Source organism: Cheilinus undulatus, linkage group 2 (genome assembly GCF_018320785.1).
Source record: "Cheilinus undulatus linkage group 2, ASM1832078v1, whole genome shotgun sequence".
In the NCBI taxonomy this organism is placed as follows: Eukaryota; Metazoa; Chordata; class Actinopteri; order Labriformes; family Labridae; genus Cheilinus; species Cheilinus undulatus.
The window spans coordinates 11,629,377-11,647,555 of NC_054866.1; the positions used below are offsets into that span (position 1 = coordinate 11,629,377).

At 43.8% G+C, this 18,179-nt stretch overlaps 1 protein-coding gene across 1 annotated transcript; it reads left to right on the top strand.

Annotated features, from left to right (window-relative positions):
• Positions 1-10,784: 10,784 nt before the first annotated feature.
• mrps22 (mitochondrial ribosomal protein S22) lies at positions 10,785-17,662 on the top strand. The gene is made up of 8 exons (XM_041808535.1): positions 10,785-10,911; positions 12,579-12,736; positions 12,831-12,995; positions 13,378-13,521; positions 15,747-15,830; positions 16,081-16,226; positions 16,563-16,671; positions 17,257-17,662. Exons 1-8 carry the CDS (start codon positions 10,785-10,787, stop codon positions 17,347-17,349), a joined length of 1,026 nt encoding a protein of 341 aa, XP_041664469.1. The 3' UTR covers positions 17,350-17,662.
• The last annotated feature ends 517 nt before the right edge of the window (positions 17,663-18,179 follow it).

Consider the following 18,179-nt stretch of genomic DNA (forward strand, 5'->3'; position numbering starts at 1 on the left):
GACCATTATTTACATTAAAAATGCACATCTTAATCACTGAAAGTAATATAAGACGTACACAGTACCTCATATTTGATGCACACCTCTAATGGATCATGAGGCCCCAGGTAAATGTCTTCTTCATCTATGGTAAAACAGCCTCAGGCTACAGTTTGATATTTTCTCATTACCTGTCTTTGCCATGGAGAGGTAACTACTAACAAAAATAAAAAAGAATCTGAGCGTGCTATTGAATGTCCTGTAAACTTTACACAACATAAATGACCTACCCTTCATCGTGAGTATTATGATAAATGATGCTCAGCGATGAGTTACATGGATGAGATGAGTTCATACTTCCTTAATGTAGATTTGTTTTACCAAAGGTTTACATAAATAAGCCTTTGTGAACTCGTAACTGTTCCTCTTAAAAGTGGACTGTTTTCCCTCAGAGCATTGCTCTTATCATCCAGACATGTTTTAAAGTTATCAGCCAATGTAAGAACACAAAGTAATGACCAGGCAAGAATGTGTGTAGGCTACACAGCGATAAGCTGTTAAGACAGACATAAGATCCTGTGAGACCCTGATATACAAAAGAAAAGACACTAAAATTATGAATGAACATTGCTGCTAATGGTTCTCAGTGATGGTGTGAGTTATACATGCTGCTTGTGATGCTCTGGTTTATGCACTGCAGGCAGTTTTAGGAATATCTGGTGTTATGGTGCCACCTGGTGTCCAAACCTGTATTTCAACTGATCTTTTAAAACACTGTTTTTGATTTTGTGTTGACACATTATATCATTATCAAGCTACATGTGAGCTCCTGTATTGACATTTCATACTTATTGAGCAATTTTTAACAACTAAATTTAAAGGCACATTTGAAAGGGTAGATATGTGTGCAATATTGTGGATATAATGATTATAAAAAAAAGATGTAGTTACAGTCTGGTGTCTTCTTAGTCATGCGTCCTTATACAGACTTTTTTCAGGTTTTATATTTGGACTTTTTAATCCTTATTCGAAGGTTAGAAGAGTGGATAGTCTCAGAAACTTGGGAAAGAGAGAAAGAAAGACCTGAATGAAAGTGGGAAAGGGGCCACAGGCCAGAGCTGAAATGAGGCAGCCTGCTTCCAGGACAACAGCCTCTGTACACTGGGTGCAGACATGATGACATGGCTATCTATGCCATAAGATTTTTTCAATGTTATTGCATTATAATGATGCTTTTCCATTGAAGTAAACCAATGATACAATCTATAAAGCATTAAAAAAGCAGACTCCTGTAGTTGCAGGTCACCCTCTCTTCCTTTAAGAGTAGACTTAAAACTGTTGTCTTTGATAAAGCCTTCTTCATGTATCAAGTTACTATCTTACCTGGAGCTCCTGGGCTCTCTTGTCTTGTAAGATATCTAACAGTGACCTTTTTACTGTTCTCTTATTTAATGTTCAATCCTGAATGTATTCCTTTTTCTCTGGTTAAGTTCATGTGAAAATCTCTGGTCTGCCTTTCAAAATAAAAGCAGGACAGCATCCAAACAGGAAGTCAGTTCTGCATGATTTAAGGCAGGAGAAAAATCCAAAATGAGACAGAAACAGTTTGAAATGAAAAAGAGTTGACCCTTTGAGAGCAGGAAGGATGTGATTGGTTGGGACTGACTAGAAATTCAGAGACTATTATGACTCCAGTAAGAATCTATCCTGTCAAAATGTGTTAAAGCAGATCCATCAGACAATAACAATACGTTTATTGAAATCAAATGTATTTTTATTTTTTGCAGTGATTGAATAATCCTGTTTACATGTGAAATCAGAGTGTGGATCAGAAGTTTAATGCTAATGTTTTATTTTATTTAGAGGCTCCAGTTTTTGGTCTGTGGGAGGAAGCCGGAGCACCCGGAGAGAACCCACGCTACACTGGGAGAACACGCGAACTCCACACAGAAAGGCTCCTGTCAAACAGGGATTTGAACCAGAAACCCTCCTGTAGTGAGTCCAACCACTCCTCCACCGTGCAGCCCTTCTTTTCTTTACAACCAGATTTAAGGAGAGCCCAGAGGAGGCTGCAGGGGTTGGAGGTCTCTGAGTCTCTCCTAAAAGAGACCCAGGAACCTTTTCCCTGAAGATTTCTTCTCCTTCCTGTCCACCACCTCCATCAGGGCCTCCAGTTTCTCCAGCCTCTCCCTCAGACGCTCAGACGGCCCAGCTTTTTCTTCCTCCACCTCTGGAGTCTGTTTCATGACGCTGACAGACTCCAGAAGAGAGGCTTTCTCCTGCTGCTCTTTCTCCAGCTTCTTCTCAGCCTCCTTCAGGGACGCCTTCAGGCTGCAGCTTTCCTCCAGGAGCTGACATCTGTCCTCCTCCCACTGGTGTGCCTGATCAGCCAGGATCCTCTTGGTCTCTGCCAGGAGAACACGTGAACTCCACACAGAAAGGCTCCTGTCAAACAGGGATTTGAACCAGAAACCCTCCTGTAGTGAGTCCAACCACTCCTCCACCATGCAGCCCTTCTTTTCTTTACAACCAGATTTAAGGAGGGCCCAGAGGAGGCTGCAGGGGTTGGAGGTCTCTGAATCTCTCCTAAAAAAGACCCAGGAACCTTTTCCTGGAAGACTTCTTCTCCTTCCTGTCCGCCTCCTCCATCATGGCCTCCAGTTTCTCCAGCCTCTCCCTCAGACGCTCAGATGGCCCAGCTTTTTCTTTCTCCACCTCTGGAGTCTGTTTCGTAACGCTGACAGACTCCAGAAGAGAGGCTTTCTCCTGCTGCTCTTTCTCCAGCTTCTTCTCAGCCTCCTTCAGGGACGCCTTCAGGCTGCAGCTTTCCTCGAGGAGCTGACATCTGTCCTCCTCCCACTGGTGTGTCCGATCAGCCAGGATCCTCTTGGTCTCTGCCAGCTCCTCCTGGATCCTGGAGGTCCTTTGATTTTGTCCCTCCAGGAGTCCACGTCTCTCCTCCTCCCAAAGCTGGATCTGTCTCCCCTGATCCTCTCTGGTCCGGCTCAGAGCCATCTTTATCTTCCTGGTTTCCTCCATGTGCTCCACCAGGAGACGGGATCGCTCCTCTTCCCACTGGCGTTTGAGGATCTTGATGGTCTCGTAAGCCTGGTCCTGATCTCTCTTGTTTTTTTCTCCATCTTCTATCTGAGTCAGTAGGAACTGGTGTTTCTCTCGTTCCCACTGACATTTCTGCCTGAAGAGGCTTTCTTTGGCCTCCTTCAGAGCCTTCTCCAGCTGTCCAGTCCTCTGCTGGTGTTCCTGGAGGAGACCGGACCTTTGGCCCTTCAGCTGCTGCGTCTGCCTCTCCAGGTCTTCTCTGGTCCGGGTCAGAGCAGCCTTCATCCTGTGGGTCTCATCCTGATGTTCTGACAGAAGTCTGGATCTCTCACCCTCCCACTGGCGGCTCTTTGTCTCCAGATCCTCTCTGGCCTGGGTCAGAGCAGCCTTCATCCTGTGGGTCTCGTCCCGATGTTCTGACAGAAGTCTGGATCTCTCCTCCTCCCACTGTCCACTCTTTGTCTCCAGATCTTCTCTGATCCGGGTCAGAGCAGCCTTCATGCTGTGGGTCTCATCCTGATGTTCCAACAGAAGTCTGGACCTCTCCTCCTCCCACTGTCGGCTCTTTGTGTCCAGGTCTTCTCTGGCCTGGGTCAGAGCAGCCTTCATCCTGTGGGCCTCTTCCTGATGCTCTGACAGAAATCGAGATCTTTCCTCCTCCCACTGGCGGCTCTTTGTCTCCAGGTCTTCTCTGGCCTGGGTCAGAGCAGCCTTCATGCTGTGGGCCTCTTCCTGATGCTCTGACAGAAGTCGGGATCTCTCCTCCTCCCACTGGCTGCTCTTTGTCTCCAGGTCTTCGTGGGCCTGGCTGAGAGCCGCCTTCAGGAGGCCGGTTTCCCTGGTCGTTTCTGCCAAGAGACGAGACCTTTCCTCTTCCTGTTGTCTGGTCTTGTCCAGGATCTCCTTGTGACACTCAGCCTCGTTGATCCTGGCCAGGAGACCAGACCTTTCCTCGTCCCACTGTCTTTTTTGCTCCTCATGTCCCTCACGTGTCTGGCAAAGTTCAGCACGCAGTCCAGAGACTTCCATGAGCAGGGCGTTCTTCTCCTGTTCCCACATGTCTCTGTAGTTCTGCAGGTCCTTCACGGTGCCTACCCTTGACAGTCTCCTGGTGGACCACTGAAGGGTGGTCATGGGCTTGTCATTGAACCCCTTCAGACCAGACATAAGACAGTCCTTAAAAGTCTTCTTCATGGTGCCCACCCCCTCTGTGGCCTGCTCGTCTGAGGCCTCAGAGAGAGACGGAACCATGTTGGAGGCTTTCTGGTCTTCCTCTTCCTGTCTGACCTGAGGATTTGATGGTTCAGACTGGGGGGGCGGGATGGCGGTCTCCTGAAGGCTGGCATGCTGGCTCTCTGCAGGCTGAGGAGTTGGCGCCACTGCAGGGTCGCCTTTCACCTCCTGGACCTGTTCCTGAGCTGGCTCTGACTGCTCCGCTGGTGTATGGACTGGACGGATTTTTTTGAAAAAGTGTCCGCAAATTTCTTCATACTCATCGTCGTCCTCCATTCCTGCGGGCAATCCTGATACCAGGGGGCTCTGACCCCTGAGTCCTTTGACCTCCTCACTGGTCTGCTTGGTCTTATTCCTCCTCTTCTTCTTCTTGGTCAGATAATAACTGGGGTAATCTGACTCCTTATTAACAGGAACAGACTGCAGGTCTTCCTGGGTCTGAGCAGTCTGTGGCTCTGGTTCAGCCTCCTGCATTTCTCCAGATCTTTTCTGCTCTTTCTCCATAACAGTGCTACTGTTGGCTGCTGGATTCATTCTATTTTATAATAACAATGGTAAATAATCCAGAGATAATGACTAATAATGTGAGTGCTGTTAAACAGACGGCTCGTTCAGTAACTCAGCAATGACAGCTGTTCTGACTGTTCTAACCTGGTTCTAACTGACTAATGCAGCTGTCTAGAGTTTGGTATATATAGAGAAAATGTACTATGATGTCACAAAGGTTCCAGGACCATCAAAGGCAAGGGGGCGGAGCCAAACACCTCCTCTATCTGAGCCTCCAGTTTCTCGACCCTCTCCCACAGTTATGGGGAAATTCCCTATGGAATGTTTGGCTCCATCAAAGACAAGGGGCGGAGTCTGAGAGAATGTTTGGCTCCGCCCCCTTGCCTTTGATGGTCCTGGAACCTTTGTGACATCATAGTACATTTTCTCTATATATACCAAACTCTAGACAGCTGCATTAGTCAGTTAGAACCAGGTTAGAACAGTCAGAACAGCTGTCATTGCTGAGTTACTGAACGAGCCGTCTGTTTAACAGCACTCACATTATTAGTCATTATCTCTGGATTATTTACCATTGTTATTATAAAATAGAATGAATCCAGCAGCCAACAGTAGCACTGTTATGGAGAAAGAGCAGAAAAGATCTGGAGAAATGCAGGAGGCTGAACCAGAGCCACAGACTGCTCAGACCCAGGAAGACCTGCAGTCTGTTCCTGTTAATAAGGAGTCAGATTACCCCAGTTATTATCTGACCAAGAAGAAGAAGAGGAGGAATAAGACCAAGCAGACCAGTGAGGAGGTCAAAGGACTCAGGGGTCAGAGCCCCCTGGTATCAGGATTGCCCGCAGGAATGGAGGACGACGATGAGTATGAAGAAATTTGCGGACACTTTTTCAAAAAAATCCGTCCAGTCCATACACCAGCGGAGCAGTCAGAACCAGCTCAGGAACAGGTCCAGGAGGTGAAAGGCGACCCTGCAGTGGCGCCAACTCCTCAGCCTGCAGAGAGCCAGCATGCCAGCCTTCAGGAGACCGCCATCCCGCCCCCCCAGTCTGAACCATCAAATCCTCAGGTCAGACAGGAAGAGGAAGACCAGAAAGCCTCCAACATGGTTCCGTCTCTCTCTGAGGCCTCAGACGAGCAGGCCACAGAGGGGGTGGGCACCATGAAGAAGACTTTTAAGGACTGTCTTATGTCTGGTCTGAAGGGGTTCAATGACAAGCCCATGACCACCCTTCAGTGGTCCACCAGGAGACTGTCAAGGGTAGGCACCGTGAAGGACCTGCAGAACTACAGAGACATGTGGGAACAGGAGAAGAACGCCCTGCTCATGGAAGTCTCTGGACTGCGTGCTGAACTTTGCCAGACACGTGAGGGACATGAGGAGCAAAAAAGACAGTGGGACGAGGAAAGGTCTGGTCTCCTGGCCAGGATCAACGAGGCTGAGTGTCACAAGGAGATCCTGGACAAGACCAGACAACAGGAAGAGGAAAGGTCTCGTCTCTTGGCAGAAACGACCAGGGAAACCGGCCTCCTGAAGGCGGCTCTCAGCCAGGCCCACGAAGACCTGGAGACAAAGAGCAGCCAGTGGGAGGAGGAGAGATCCCGACTTCTGTCAGAGCATCAGGAAGAGGCCCACAGCATGAAGGCTGCTCTGACCCAGGCCAGAGAAGACCTGGAGACAAAGAGCCGCCAGTGGGAGGAGGAAAGATCTCGATTTCTGTCAGAGCATCAGGAAGAGGCCCACAGGATGAAGGCTGCTCTGACCCAGGCCAGAGAAGACCTGGACACAAAGAGCCGACAGTGGGAGGAGGAGAGGTCCAGACTTCTGTTGGAACATCAGGATGAGACCCACAGCATGAAGGCTGCTCTGACCCGGATCAGAGAAGATCTGGAGACAAAGAGTGGACAGTGGAGGAGGAGAGATCCAGACTTCTGTCAGAACATCGGGACGAGACCCACAGGATGAAGGCTGCTCTGACCCAGGCCAGAGAGGATCTGGAGACAAAGAGCCGCCAGTGGGGTGAGAGATCCAGACTTCTGTCAGAACATCAGGATGAGACCCACAGGATGAAGGCTGCTCTGACCCGGACCAGAGAAGACCTGGAGAGGCAGACGCAGCAGCTGAAGGGCCAAAGGTCCGGTCTCCTCCAGGAACACCAGCAGAGGACTGGACAGCTGGAGAAGGCTCTGAAGGAGGCCAAAGAAAGCCTCTTCAGGCAGAAATGTCAGTGGGAACGAGAGAAACACCAGTTCCTACTGACTCAGATAGAAGATGGAGAAAAAAACAAGAGAGATCAGGACCAGGCTTACGAGACCATCAAGATCCTCAAACGCCAGTGGGAAGAGGAGCGATCCCGTCTCCTGGTGGAGCACATGGAGGAAACCAGGAAGATAAAGATGGCTCTGAGCCGGACCAGAGAGGATCAGGGGAGACAGATCCAGCTTTGGGAGGAGGAGAGACGTGGACTCCTGGAGGGACAAAATCAAAGGACCTCCAGGATCCAGGAGGAGCTGGCAGAGACCAAGAGGATCCTGGCTGATCGGACACACCAGTGGGAGGAGGACAGATGTCAGCTCCTCGAGGAAAGCTGCAGCCTGAAGGCGTCCCTGAAGGAGGCTGAGAAGAAGCTGGAGAAAGAGCAGCAGGAGAAAGCCTCTCTTCTGGAGTCTGTCAGCGCATTTAAACAGACTCCAGAGGTGGAGAAAGAAAAGCTGGGCCATCTGAGCGCCTGAGGAGAGGCTGTAGAAACTGTTGGCCATGATGGAGGAGGCGGACAGGAAGGAGAAGAAGTCTTCCAGGAAAAGGTTCCTGGGTCTTTTTTAGGAGAGATTCAGAGACCTCCAACCCCTGCAGCCTCCTCTGGGCCCTCCTTAAATCTGGTTGTAAAGAAAAGAAGGGCTGCATGGTGGAGGAGTGGTTGGACTCACTACAGGAGGGTTTCTGGTTCAAATCCCTGTTTGACAGGAGCCTTTCTGTGTGGAGTTCACGTGTTCTCCTGGCAGAGACCAAGAGGATCCTGGCTGATCAGGCACACCAGTGGGAGGAGGACAGATGTCAGCTCCTGGAGGAAAGCTGCAGCCTGAAGGCGTCCCTGAAGGAGGCTGAGAAGAAGCTGGAGAAAGAGCAGCAGGAGATAGCCTCTCTGGAGTCTGTCAGCGTCATGAAACAGACTCCAGAGGTGGAGGAAGAAAAGCTGGGCCGTCTGAGCGCCTGAGGGAGAGGCTGGAGAAACTGGAGGCCCTGATGGAGGTGGTGGACAGGAAGGAGAAGAAATCTTCAGGGAAAAGGTTCCTGGGTCTCTTTTAGGAGAGACTCAGAGACCTCCAACCCCTGCAGCCTCCTCTGGGCTCTCCTTAAATCTGGTTGTAAAGAAAAGAAGGGCTGCACGGTGGAGGAGTGGTTGGACTCACTACAGGAGGGTTTCTGGTTCAAATCCCTGTTTGACAGGAGCCTTTCTGTGTGGAGTTCGCGTGTTCTCCCAGTGTAGCGTGGGTTCTCTCCGGGTGCTCCGGCTTCCTCCCACAGACCAAAAACTGGAGCCTCTAAATAAAATAAAACATTAGCATTAAACTTCTGATCCACACTCTGATTTCACATGTAAACAGGATTATTCAATCACTGCAAAAAATAAAAATACATTTGATTTCAATAAACGTATTGTTATTGTCTGATGGATCTGCTTTAACACATTTTGACAGGATAGATTCTTACTGGAGTCATAATAGTCTCTGAATTTCTAGTCAGTCCCAACCAATCACATCCTTCCTGCTCTCAAAGGGTCAACTCTTTTTCATTTCAAACTGTTTCTGTCTCATTTTGGATTTTTCTCCTGCCTTAAATCATGCAGAACTGACTTCCTGTTTGGATGCTGTCCTGCTTTTATTTTGAAAGGCAGACCAGAGATTTTCACAGGAACTTAGCCAGAGAAAAAGGAATACATTCAGGATTGAACATTAAATAAGAGAACAGTAAAAAGGTCACTGTTAGATATCTTACAAGACAAGAGAGCCCAGGAGCTCCAGGTAAGATAGTAACTTGATACATGAAGAAGGCTTTATCAAAGACAACAGTTTTAAGTCTACTCTTAAAGGTAGAGAGGGTGACCTGCAACTACAGGAGTCCGCTTTTTTAATGCTTTATAGATTGTATCATTGGTTTACTTCAATGGAAAAGCATCATTATAATGCAATAACATTGAAAAAATCTTGTGGCATAGATAGCCATGTCATCATGTCTCAACCCTGTCTGCATGTCAACTTGATTTCAATAAACGTATTATTATCATCTGATGAATCTGCTTTTCCACATTTTGACAGGATAGATTCTAACTGGAGTTATAATAGTCTCTGAATTTCTAGTCAGTCCCAACCAGTCTGTCCTGAGCTGAGCACAGCAGCTGATTTTAGGGTTATTCCTGAAGAGTTAAAAGTTATGACTTACAGTTAAACCCTGTGCACCAGCTGGACTTTAGCTGCTCTTATGTCATGACGTGGTGTAATATTTTATGCCAGGGATGAGCTGGCGCAAGTTTAAAATGTCAGAAGTGACTATAGTAAGCGTGGAAAACACACAGCAAAGTTCATAAAACGTGGGACCTACATGTAGCATAGCCCGGTTCTCTGAATTTTCCATCTTCTGGCTTTTTTATAACTTATAAGTGGTGAAATTTCTCTTGTAACTCTAGCTGCTTGTCCCTTTGCTGCTCTTAAAGCTGTCTAATGTTTTTAGGGGCAGTTTTCTGGCTGCATGTGGTTAACCTTAGTTTTGGTGCAGTACTAGCAGCGTTAGCCTCTCTCTCTCTCTGTGCACCTGTTTGTAGGTGCGCTCTTGTCCTAGGGGTGTCATTCATGCACTGGAATGGTTATTGTGCGTATGTTCAATTGTTATCCTGGCGGCGCCACTGATTATACTAGACCATTTATGAACATGTATGACATTATATTAGATATAATGTGCATTAATATCTTACCAGGAGAATGACAATACATAGTACATAGTACATAGTACATAGTGAGGCATAGTAGTGAGGCAGTTGAAACAATGAAAGGTGGAGAGACTGAGGAAGCTCAGGTGAGGACTGATATCAAGTTGATTTTTTAAAGATCAATTTTCTATAATTATTTCATTATTTCCACAGTACAATGAGGGTTTGGGTTGGGTTATGATGAGGTTATGAGCTGCACTAGAACACCCCACTAGTGTTCTGCACATTTATACGGTGAAATTCTAGTGACACATAAGTGGATTTTTCCTGTTTAGTTTTAAAACGAGCCACCTTTGTGCTCAGGAGCTGGACCTTGACAGCTCATAATCATTACGCTTTGATTAAAGACTCAAGCCATTTTGTTCAAGAGGAAGAGGGAGAAGCGTTTTTTCTGGGTGGTTTGCCCACATCTGAAGATCATAAAACATATACGGATATTATACATGCATTTATATAGGTGTGCACAGAACTATTTTTCCAAGAAAAATTTTAAAAAAGAAGAAAGAGTAAAAGATCACATAGTATTTTGTGGATGTTTTGCAGTGTAGTTAATTTATGACATATTTCTACTCAAACTATTTACGGATCTGTCAGGTTTCCAATATGTGTCCCCCCAGTGTTAAACTCATTCCTAGCTTGTAGGTTCATCTGGATCACTGGCATGATTGGCCTGCTGCTGTGGGTCCATCTGACTCCATCTGCAACAGCTATAAATTTTAGCCTTTCATCTCTTATCATTGTTATAAATGTTAAAGTGAATTTAAAAGCTTGTTAGCTTCATCTGCTACAACAATGGAGAGGTGATATATACATTTTTATTCATCTATATATTTATCTATTTATTTATTAATTGATGTATTCTGACATTGTGGCGAAAATTAAAATGATAGGCCATGAAATGGGAATGATTAATAAAATGCAACTATAATGTTGTAGAAATAAGACTACATTACCCATACTGCTTGGCGGTTAGAGTGGCGTGAAAGGCCGTGTCGCAGCGGTGAGGTAATAACAAACATGGCGGCGCTCGGTACAGCACGGTGCTTATTTCGGAGCTACTCTCGGGTCAAAAATGTTGAAAAGAGCAGGCAAATGCTGGTTAAATGTGGCGCCAGGACGCTCTGTAGTGGAGCACAAGACAACGGTATGTCCGAAACGTTGTATAAACACGTAAATGAATTCCCTTCTGTTATAAAACACTGACCTTGTAGCTTGTACCGTTATCCTCGATTTTCTCAATGTGGATGTCAAACCTAGCACACATATCTGACGGATTTAGATTTACCCATGTGTGGTAACGGGCACATATGTGTTATGAGGTATCAATATTAATATCTAAATTTCATGTGCAATTTCAGCAAGGTGGTCATGTCCGTCAGTGAAGCTTTCGAAGTTTAACAATTGTATGTACTGTGATGGTGCTAACTGCCTCCAGCGTGACATTATCGTCTAAAACTACGTGAATATCACCGACAGAAGTGGTTGCAAACAGGTTAGAATTATATCTCATTACATTTGTAAAACTGAGCTTTGCTTAGTATGAAATTATGAGTTATTGGGAAAAAATGGCAAAAGCTCCATGTATGGAAGCCCTGATCAAACACATCCACCCGCTTTACATACTCCATTTGTTTTTAGTACATTTTTATTTTCTGAGTTCTTTACCTAGTTACCCTATTTATCAGGGAAAAATAAACAGGTTTTCCCCGCTATGAAGTGTTGATTCCTTAAAGTCTCAAGAAGACAACCAAAGTTTACATGCTATCATGGGAAAATTTAATAAAATAAAATGTATACATGTTCTATCAGGGCTTTTAAAATGATGCACTTTTGAACATGTTTGTTATATTATTTCTTTTCTTCTAAGGTATGTTTTATTCCAGCTATGGTTGAAATTTTCACAATGTGGTTTGTGTTTTGTAAGAGGTGGTATTGAGTAGGGATGAGGATGGTTAACCTAATATTTATTGATATTGATACCATTAATCATTCCTGCTTATTGAAGGGAGTCTGTATTGATATCAATATTGATCATTTTCTTTGTTTGTTGGAAGGACAAACAGTACAGTTTAACGAAGTGATATAAGCTAAAGACTGATCGATTTGAATAGTTATGCCTGTTATAAACTTGAATAAAACACAACAATCTTGTCTTCATAACTGGATTTTTTCAAGGGATAGGTCAAAAACTGAATTTATATTTGCTGATGTTACATTTTAACACATGATGACTTTTTATTTACATTTGTTCAGTAGCCAGGATATTGAGCTGACCTTGGGCATATCAAAATATTACCATCTCTCAGCTTGTTAAGTCTGATACCTCTTACTCTTGATTTCTACACTGGATCAATGTTATTATCTAACAGGAGTTGCTGCAAAAGTCAGGAGCACTTTTCACAGCCCATCTGAGCACATGGGAGGATAATTTTCCTAAATCCAGTGTTATGTGTGCATACTACACTTTGAGAAAAATGCAGAACTGGGTCCTTAATCAGGTTTTGGCCTCCATCCCCGGTGGTGAATCTTATGGCTAGACCACTATCTCATTCATTTGTTCTGTCTTTTCAAGGAAAATCGAGCCAAAAGGTACTGGTTAAAAGTAGGGATGCATCGAGGTACCAGTTTAGCAATGGCCCTTTAGCAAACCTCAGTATTAGTATTTGCACAATCATCTCTTCTTCCTGCATCTCTTCTTAACAGCTAGCAATGTACACCTAATTAACATACACCCATCTGATCGTGCAGGACATTTAGATTTCTTGTCGTCATTTGTGGTAACCTGTTTTAACCCGTGTAACTTTTTTACAGCCCTCTCAGACAATGCAAAGCCACAGTTCACAGACCCAGCTGTTCAGGACATCCTCAACAGGATAACTGGCCTGGACCTACAGAAAGTGTTCCGACCAATTAAAAAGGAGCTGAAGCCACCCACATATAAACTCATGACAGACAAGCAACTGGAGGAGGTGCCCTTTAAATAAATCATGATATCCTTTTTTTAATCACTTACTCACATCACAGCAGCATATTTTTCATCCTATCTGGTATTTGTGTTCCCAGGCCACAGAGTTCGCTATAGAGCAGGCAAAGAAGCTGCTGAAAATGCCACCCGTCCTGCCAGAGAGGAAGCCCATCAGTGATGTGCTGTCTGAGGACACAATCCTGGATGGCATTGAAACAGCAAAACTTGTTTTCACAGACATCACTTACACCATCCCACACAGGGTAGGTACATGGTTTTGTCATTTTCTATGCATGTATGCGACCTAGGAGTGGAAGGAGGTGTTTGTTATGCAAAGTAGAGCATAATTAATGTGTCAGTCAAGGATTTATAAGAAACAAATGTATAGGGTTAATTTAAACTCCTTTTACCTTTAGAGCAAATGATGTCTTATGTGCAAACTACTAAATACATTTTATTTATCTATTATTTGAAATAATTAAACAATTTGCCCTAGAGTCAGATTTTCTCACTGATTGCGCTTATATGTGAAAAGTTTTTCTTTTTTATCAAACTTAGTTTTGTGTCTTGGCCAACAAATGTGTGAATTTAAAAAAACTCCAATTAGCCTCCATGTGCTTTATAAACCTTGTTATTTTTTCTCAGGAGAGGTTCATTGTGGTCAGGGAGCCAAACGGGATCTTGAGGAAGGCAAATTGGGATGAGAGAGACCGGCTTATTCAAGTATACTTCCCCAAGGAGGGACGAAAACTCACTCCACCTCTCATCTTCAAGGAAGAAAACCTGAAGGTGGGAATGTGAAACATGCACCTTTTTTTCTGGTTTTGACTAGCAGAAAATGTAATTCAGTCTGATTCCATACTATGAAGTTTAGTGCATTTTTTTGACATGAGACATATATGATATCATTCACTGTACATCCATTGCTGCCCCAATTCCTGCACACTTGTTGATCATATCTACCATAAATGATATTACATAGCATCCTGTTTTAAGTAGAAAATATCTGCCTATGTGTATGATGCACTGACAGAGATCGTTCCCAATCTGGTCTTTGGAATTCCACTTAAAAGCAAATTGTTCTGTAAGGATTAAGTTGGATGCTTGTAGATCCACTGTCGTGTATGCTCTCTACGAAGCATTCTTATGAACATTTCAGTGTATTTTTTGGCCTTCTGTACAGCAGAAACTTGTATTGGTATTAGGAGGAGAAGCACAGGTGTTAATAATAACATAAACAATGGCTCTCTCTCATTTAAGCCAGTGTGACGTTCACAGCACATTAACATGCTCAATACGGCAACCGTGAAACCAAATCAGTGAAATGGAATGTAGCTATTGTTAATCTTATAAGTAACATCTGTGATGTGTTTTCCCTTACACTTTTTTTTTTTTTTTGTGAAACAGCCCTTTGTACCCTTTGTAGCTATGAATAGCTCCCGTATTCCTTTCTAGAACAACATGTACACCTACAGCACTGACAAAATGGTAGTGCAGCGAATCTGTTTTGAAGTAAATGTGGAACTTTCTGTTCCAGGGCCCTTGTAAAGGTTGTTTGCAGTCACACGATAATAATGGCATACAAATGTCAGATGGGGGACAGGAAGTGTAGAACGTCAGTTAGGAATCAATAGGAATGGAGGAGCATCAATACTGTAAAGCTCTAAACACACCTGCATGCTGTAGTTTTCATTAAACATGTCTACATACATAAAGTATGCCTTCTGCACTTTACAGAACAAGTGACTTTTCCCATGGGTTAACCAATTTGTCTGGTGTGAAGTGGATCAGTATCACATAGTTTTTAGTCTTGTAGACCTCCTACTAGCCAGATGAAGGGATAAAAGTCTTTAGGAGTCTAATACTGAGCCCAAAGGTTTGTTGCACCTCTTTAACAGCTTTTCTCCCTTGTTTTGTCAAAAACATGCTTTTAATTGGTATGATGTTATATCGTTAACCAAATAAACCTAGCAGTATGAGTGACCAGTAATGTGTTGGTCACAAAGAAGCCAGCTCTTTTATATGCGCCTGTAAACTGGCATCAAACAAAGAGCCGTTTAGGAACCAAAAACCTTCTCTCATTACCAAGTGAAGTCAATTCATCTGGATCTCTTTAAAGAGATTGATTTTCCACTGCAGCAAGTAAGGCTGAACACAAGTGAAATCAGGGTTTACAGTAACTAATCATAACTACAAGTACAAAAGCAAACTAGACTACTTTGTGGAAAAGGACCTTACACAAGTGTTTTCTGACTCCACTCATCCAGACTTTAAACCCAGCTGCCATTTCTCTATAAGCTTTGGAACTTTTTTGCCTGTGTCACTACTTTTGGAAAACAAAAATAGCAAAAGCTTGTTTTGTTTTGCTTTGATTTTCATTTTTGCAATTGAAATGGATGGCACTAACGTAAATATTACAAACTTTGTCATTTTGGTCGCGCTTCTCTATGCAGAAATCACTTCCTGCCCCACATTTGAAGTTCTTTGCTGTGACATGATGCCATCTGCATACAACGTAATGTGCTTGAGTGCATGCTTGATCACTGGCATCGCTTGTTTGTTCTCATATTCAACACATTACATTTTTGCAGAGTAGATTTATTTTAAATATTCAAAATTAGGCCTTTACATCATGATTAAGGCAGTGTGTTAAGGTACATTATTCCTGATACTTTACTCCCCTTTATGGTGGGGGTGAATATTGCGGTGTGTCGTTGCTGCACATCTTGTTTTTTTTTTTTTTTTTTTAGGTTACACTTCTTTGAGTTACTACACTGATACGGTATACCACGCAATGGTCAAATGTAGCTGAGGTGTATACAAACCATAAAATACTGTTCTTCAGCTCTGTTGTACACATATGATCCTAAAGCTATAGATAAACAGTGTAATTGAAGGTCTGTGCCCTCAGTGTAGTCTTGAGAACATGTCTAATCAGGTATATGTTAAAATAAGGGTGTTGGTTCCAGAGAGGTATTTCATGTGAACACATCTGACCTGTGTTTCTCCATTAGATGGTGTTTTCCCAAGACCGCCATGAGGACGTGTTGGACTTGTGTCAGGTCCAATTTGAACCCGACTCCTCAGAATACATCAGGGTAACATGACATTGATTTTCCCTGTTATTTTAACCTGATCACTGACTATACTGAAATCTGTGGACTCTTTTAACACGTTAGACCGTGTAATCACCAGAGTCAGTTTCTTTGTTTGCTTAGGCTCACTTGATATAAAGTGCAGAATAAAAACAAGAGTGTAGATGGGAGGTTAATTTATGTGAAGAGTGTCATGCTAAGTCTCCACAACGTTAAATAATAAAGGATCTCCTTCATTTTATGTGATGTGTAGGTACATAAAGCAACCTATGAGGACCTGGACAAACACGGCAAATTTGATCTGCTGCGCTCCACCAGGCATTTTGGAGGCATGGCCTGGTACCTGCTCAATACTCGCAGGGTGGATGGTCTTATAGTGGACATGCTGAAGAGAGAGCTGTAAGTTTGCAGGTTATTAATGCACGGGGCTTGTGCAGGGTTTTCAGAAATCTACCATAGTTTAAAATACTAGCGTAGGGTTCTTGCGCATGGAGGAAAGACATCTTTATCTAGCTGGTAACACTCCACTCACTGCACAAATTCTGGCTCCTTCTATGCCAGAGAGGCAGCATGCCAAATCCAAGTATCATCATGATAACTCTGGTTAATACTGTTTAAGAGACGGTCTTTGTTATTATGGTTATTACTGGAATTGAAACCCTTTGTAGGCTTATTGACCTGGTTTTAAAACCTGGTTTACATGCCTCACTCTTGTACATTCTGTATTTTTTCCAGGGTCCAGGATGCGCTGAGCCTTGTGTCCCTGTTTCACATGGTCCACCCCCACAGTGAGTCAGCCCAGGAAGCTGCCGACCAGCAGGCCACTGGCATCAGCCTACTGAAGGTGAAAGCACGCAACCTTAACAAAATAAATCCACTGAATTACCTCTGTATTTAACTCTTCTTCCTACTTTATGTGTACATTATGCACCCTTATTTGAGTTTAGATATAGTCCAGGTCATACAAATTGTGACCTCTTGGGTATTAAAGAGAATCAGGAGTTAGCGTAGCTCCTGAGAGGTCATGCCAAGGCCGCCTCTTCTCAGGTTTCCCGTGTGAGAGGTTTGGGTTTGTCTCAAGCGTGGGAACTGCAGGGGCTGAGCTCGGGACACATCAGGTCTTATTAGCGCTCACAGCCCCTCAGCCTTGAAGCAGCAGGAGTGACATTGAGACTGACAGCCATTTAACGTGAGAGGTTAGCAGCAGGAGACACGGGTGTCTGTCTGCTATCATACTAGGCCTCTCATTTGGTCACGGTTGATTATGGAGCACATACTTAGCTGTGTTTTATTAGTGTGCTACTAAAACAATGAATACTCTGATTGTACTTTCTAGATGTTAGATGTTTTTGCAAAGCCCCAACTGCAAATTACTTATTGTGCCCTCTCTCTCCTACACTTCACTGACCTCTGGCTATTTTTCCTGCAGATCTATGCTCAGAAGGAGTCCCAGAGGTCAGGATACATTGAGCTGGCCCTGCAGGCGTATGAACAGATGGATGCTGAGACCTCTGCTGCCTGACGGCCCCACTTTTAAATAGCTATATATCAATTCTTGAGGCAGAAGTTGTATCCATATCCAGGGGAAGGGACTGAAAATGGCCTCTAATAAAAGGAAAAAGAGCAACTTTTTGTTTTCTCACTGTTAGGGTGGATACTGACACATGCTCCTTGCCTTTATTTTCAACAGTAAGTGGCCTGAAGACTTTGCTTTGACACTGAACATTAGATGCACAAAGGTCCTTGGAGCTGAATTCCAATAAAACTGTCAATGTCAAAGATGTGTTATTTGGAATGATGTACATAACAAAATAAAGATCTTTGTACTGTGTGAAATGCTGTTGTTAGAGTAAAATATTAAGATTTGGATTGGATTGGTTGCATCCTATTTAAAGGAAAGGGACTATTTTGTGTCAAAAAGGTAACTTTGAATCTGAGCGGACAAAAATTGCATGTAGAGTACCCTAAGGCTCCATCCTGGGGCTTCTTCTGTTCAACATCTACACACATCCACTTGCTCAGATCATAAAGAACAACAAAATAGATTAAAATAAATGTGCAGATTACACACAGCTCCACATTTCAATGTACCCTGGTGACTATGGCCCTCTACAAGCACTCGGTAAATGCACTGAACAAATGCATTTACTTAAAGCACTTTTTCTGACATTTTCGTCAGTTAAACAGAAAAAAACTGCGGTAGTTGGTTTTCAGCATGCAGCTGCAGTCACTACAATTAAAAACCACTGACCTGGCCAGACCTAAATTTTAAAAACCAAATAAAATATTAAAATGTCAGCTTATTTTCACCTCAGGGGTATTTTTAGGCTTAAAAAATCTTGAAATCATGCC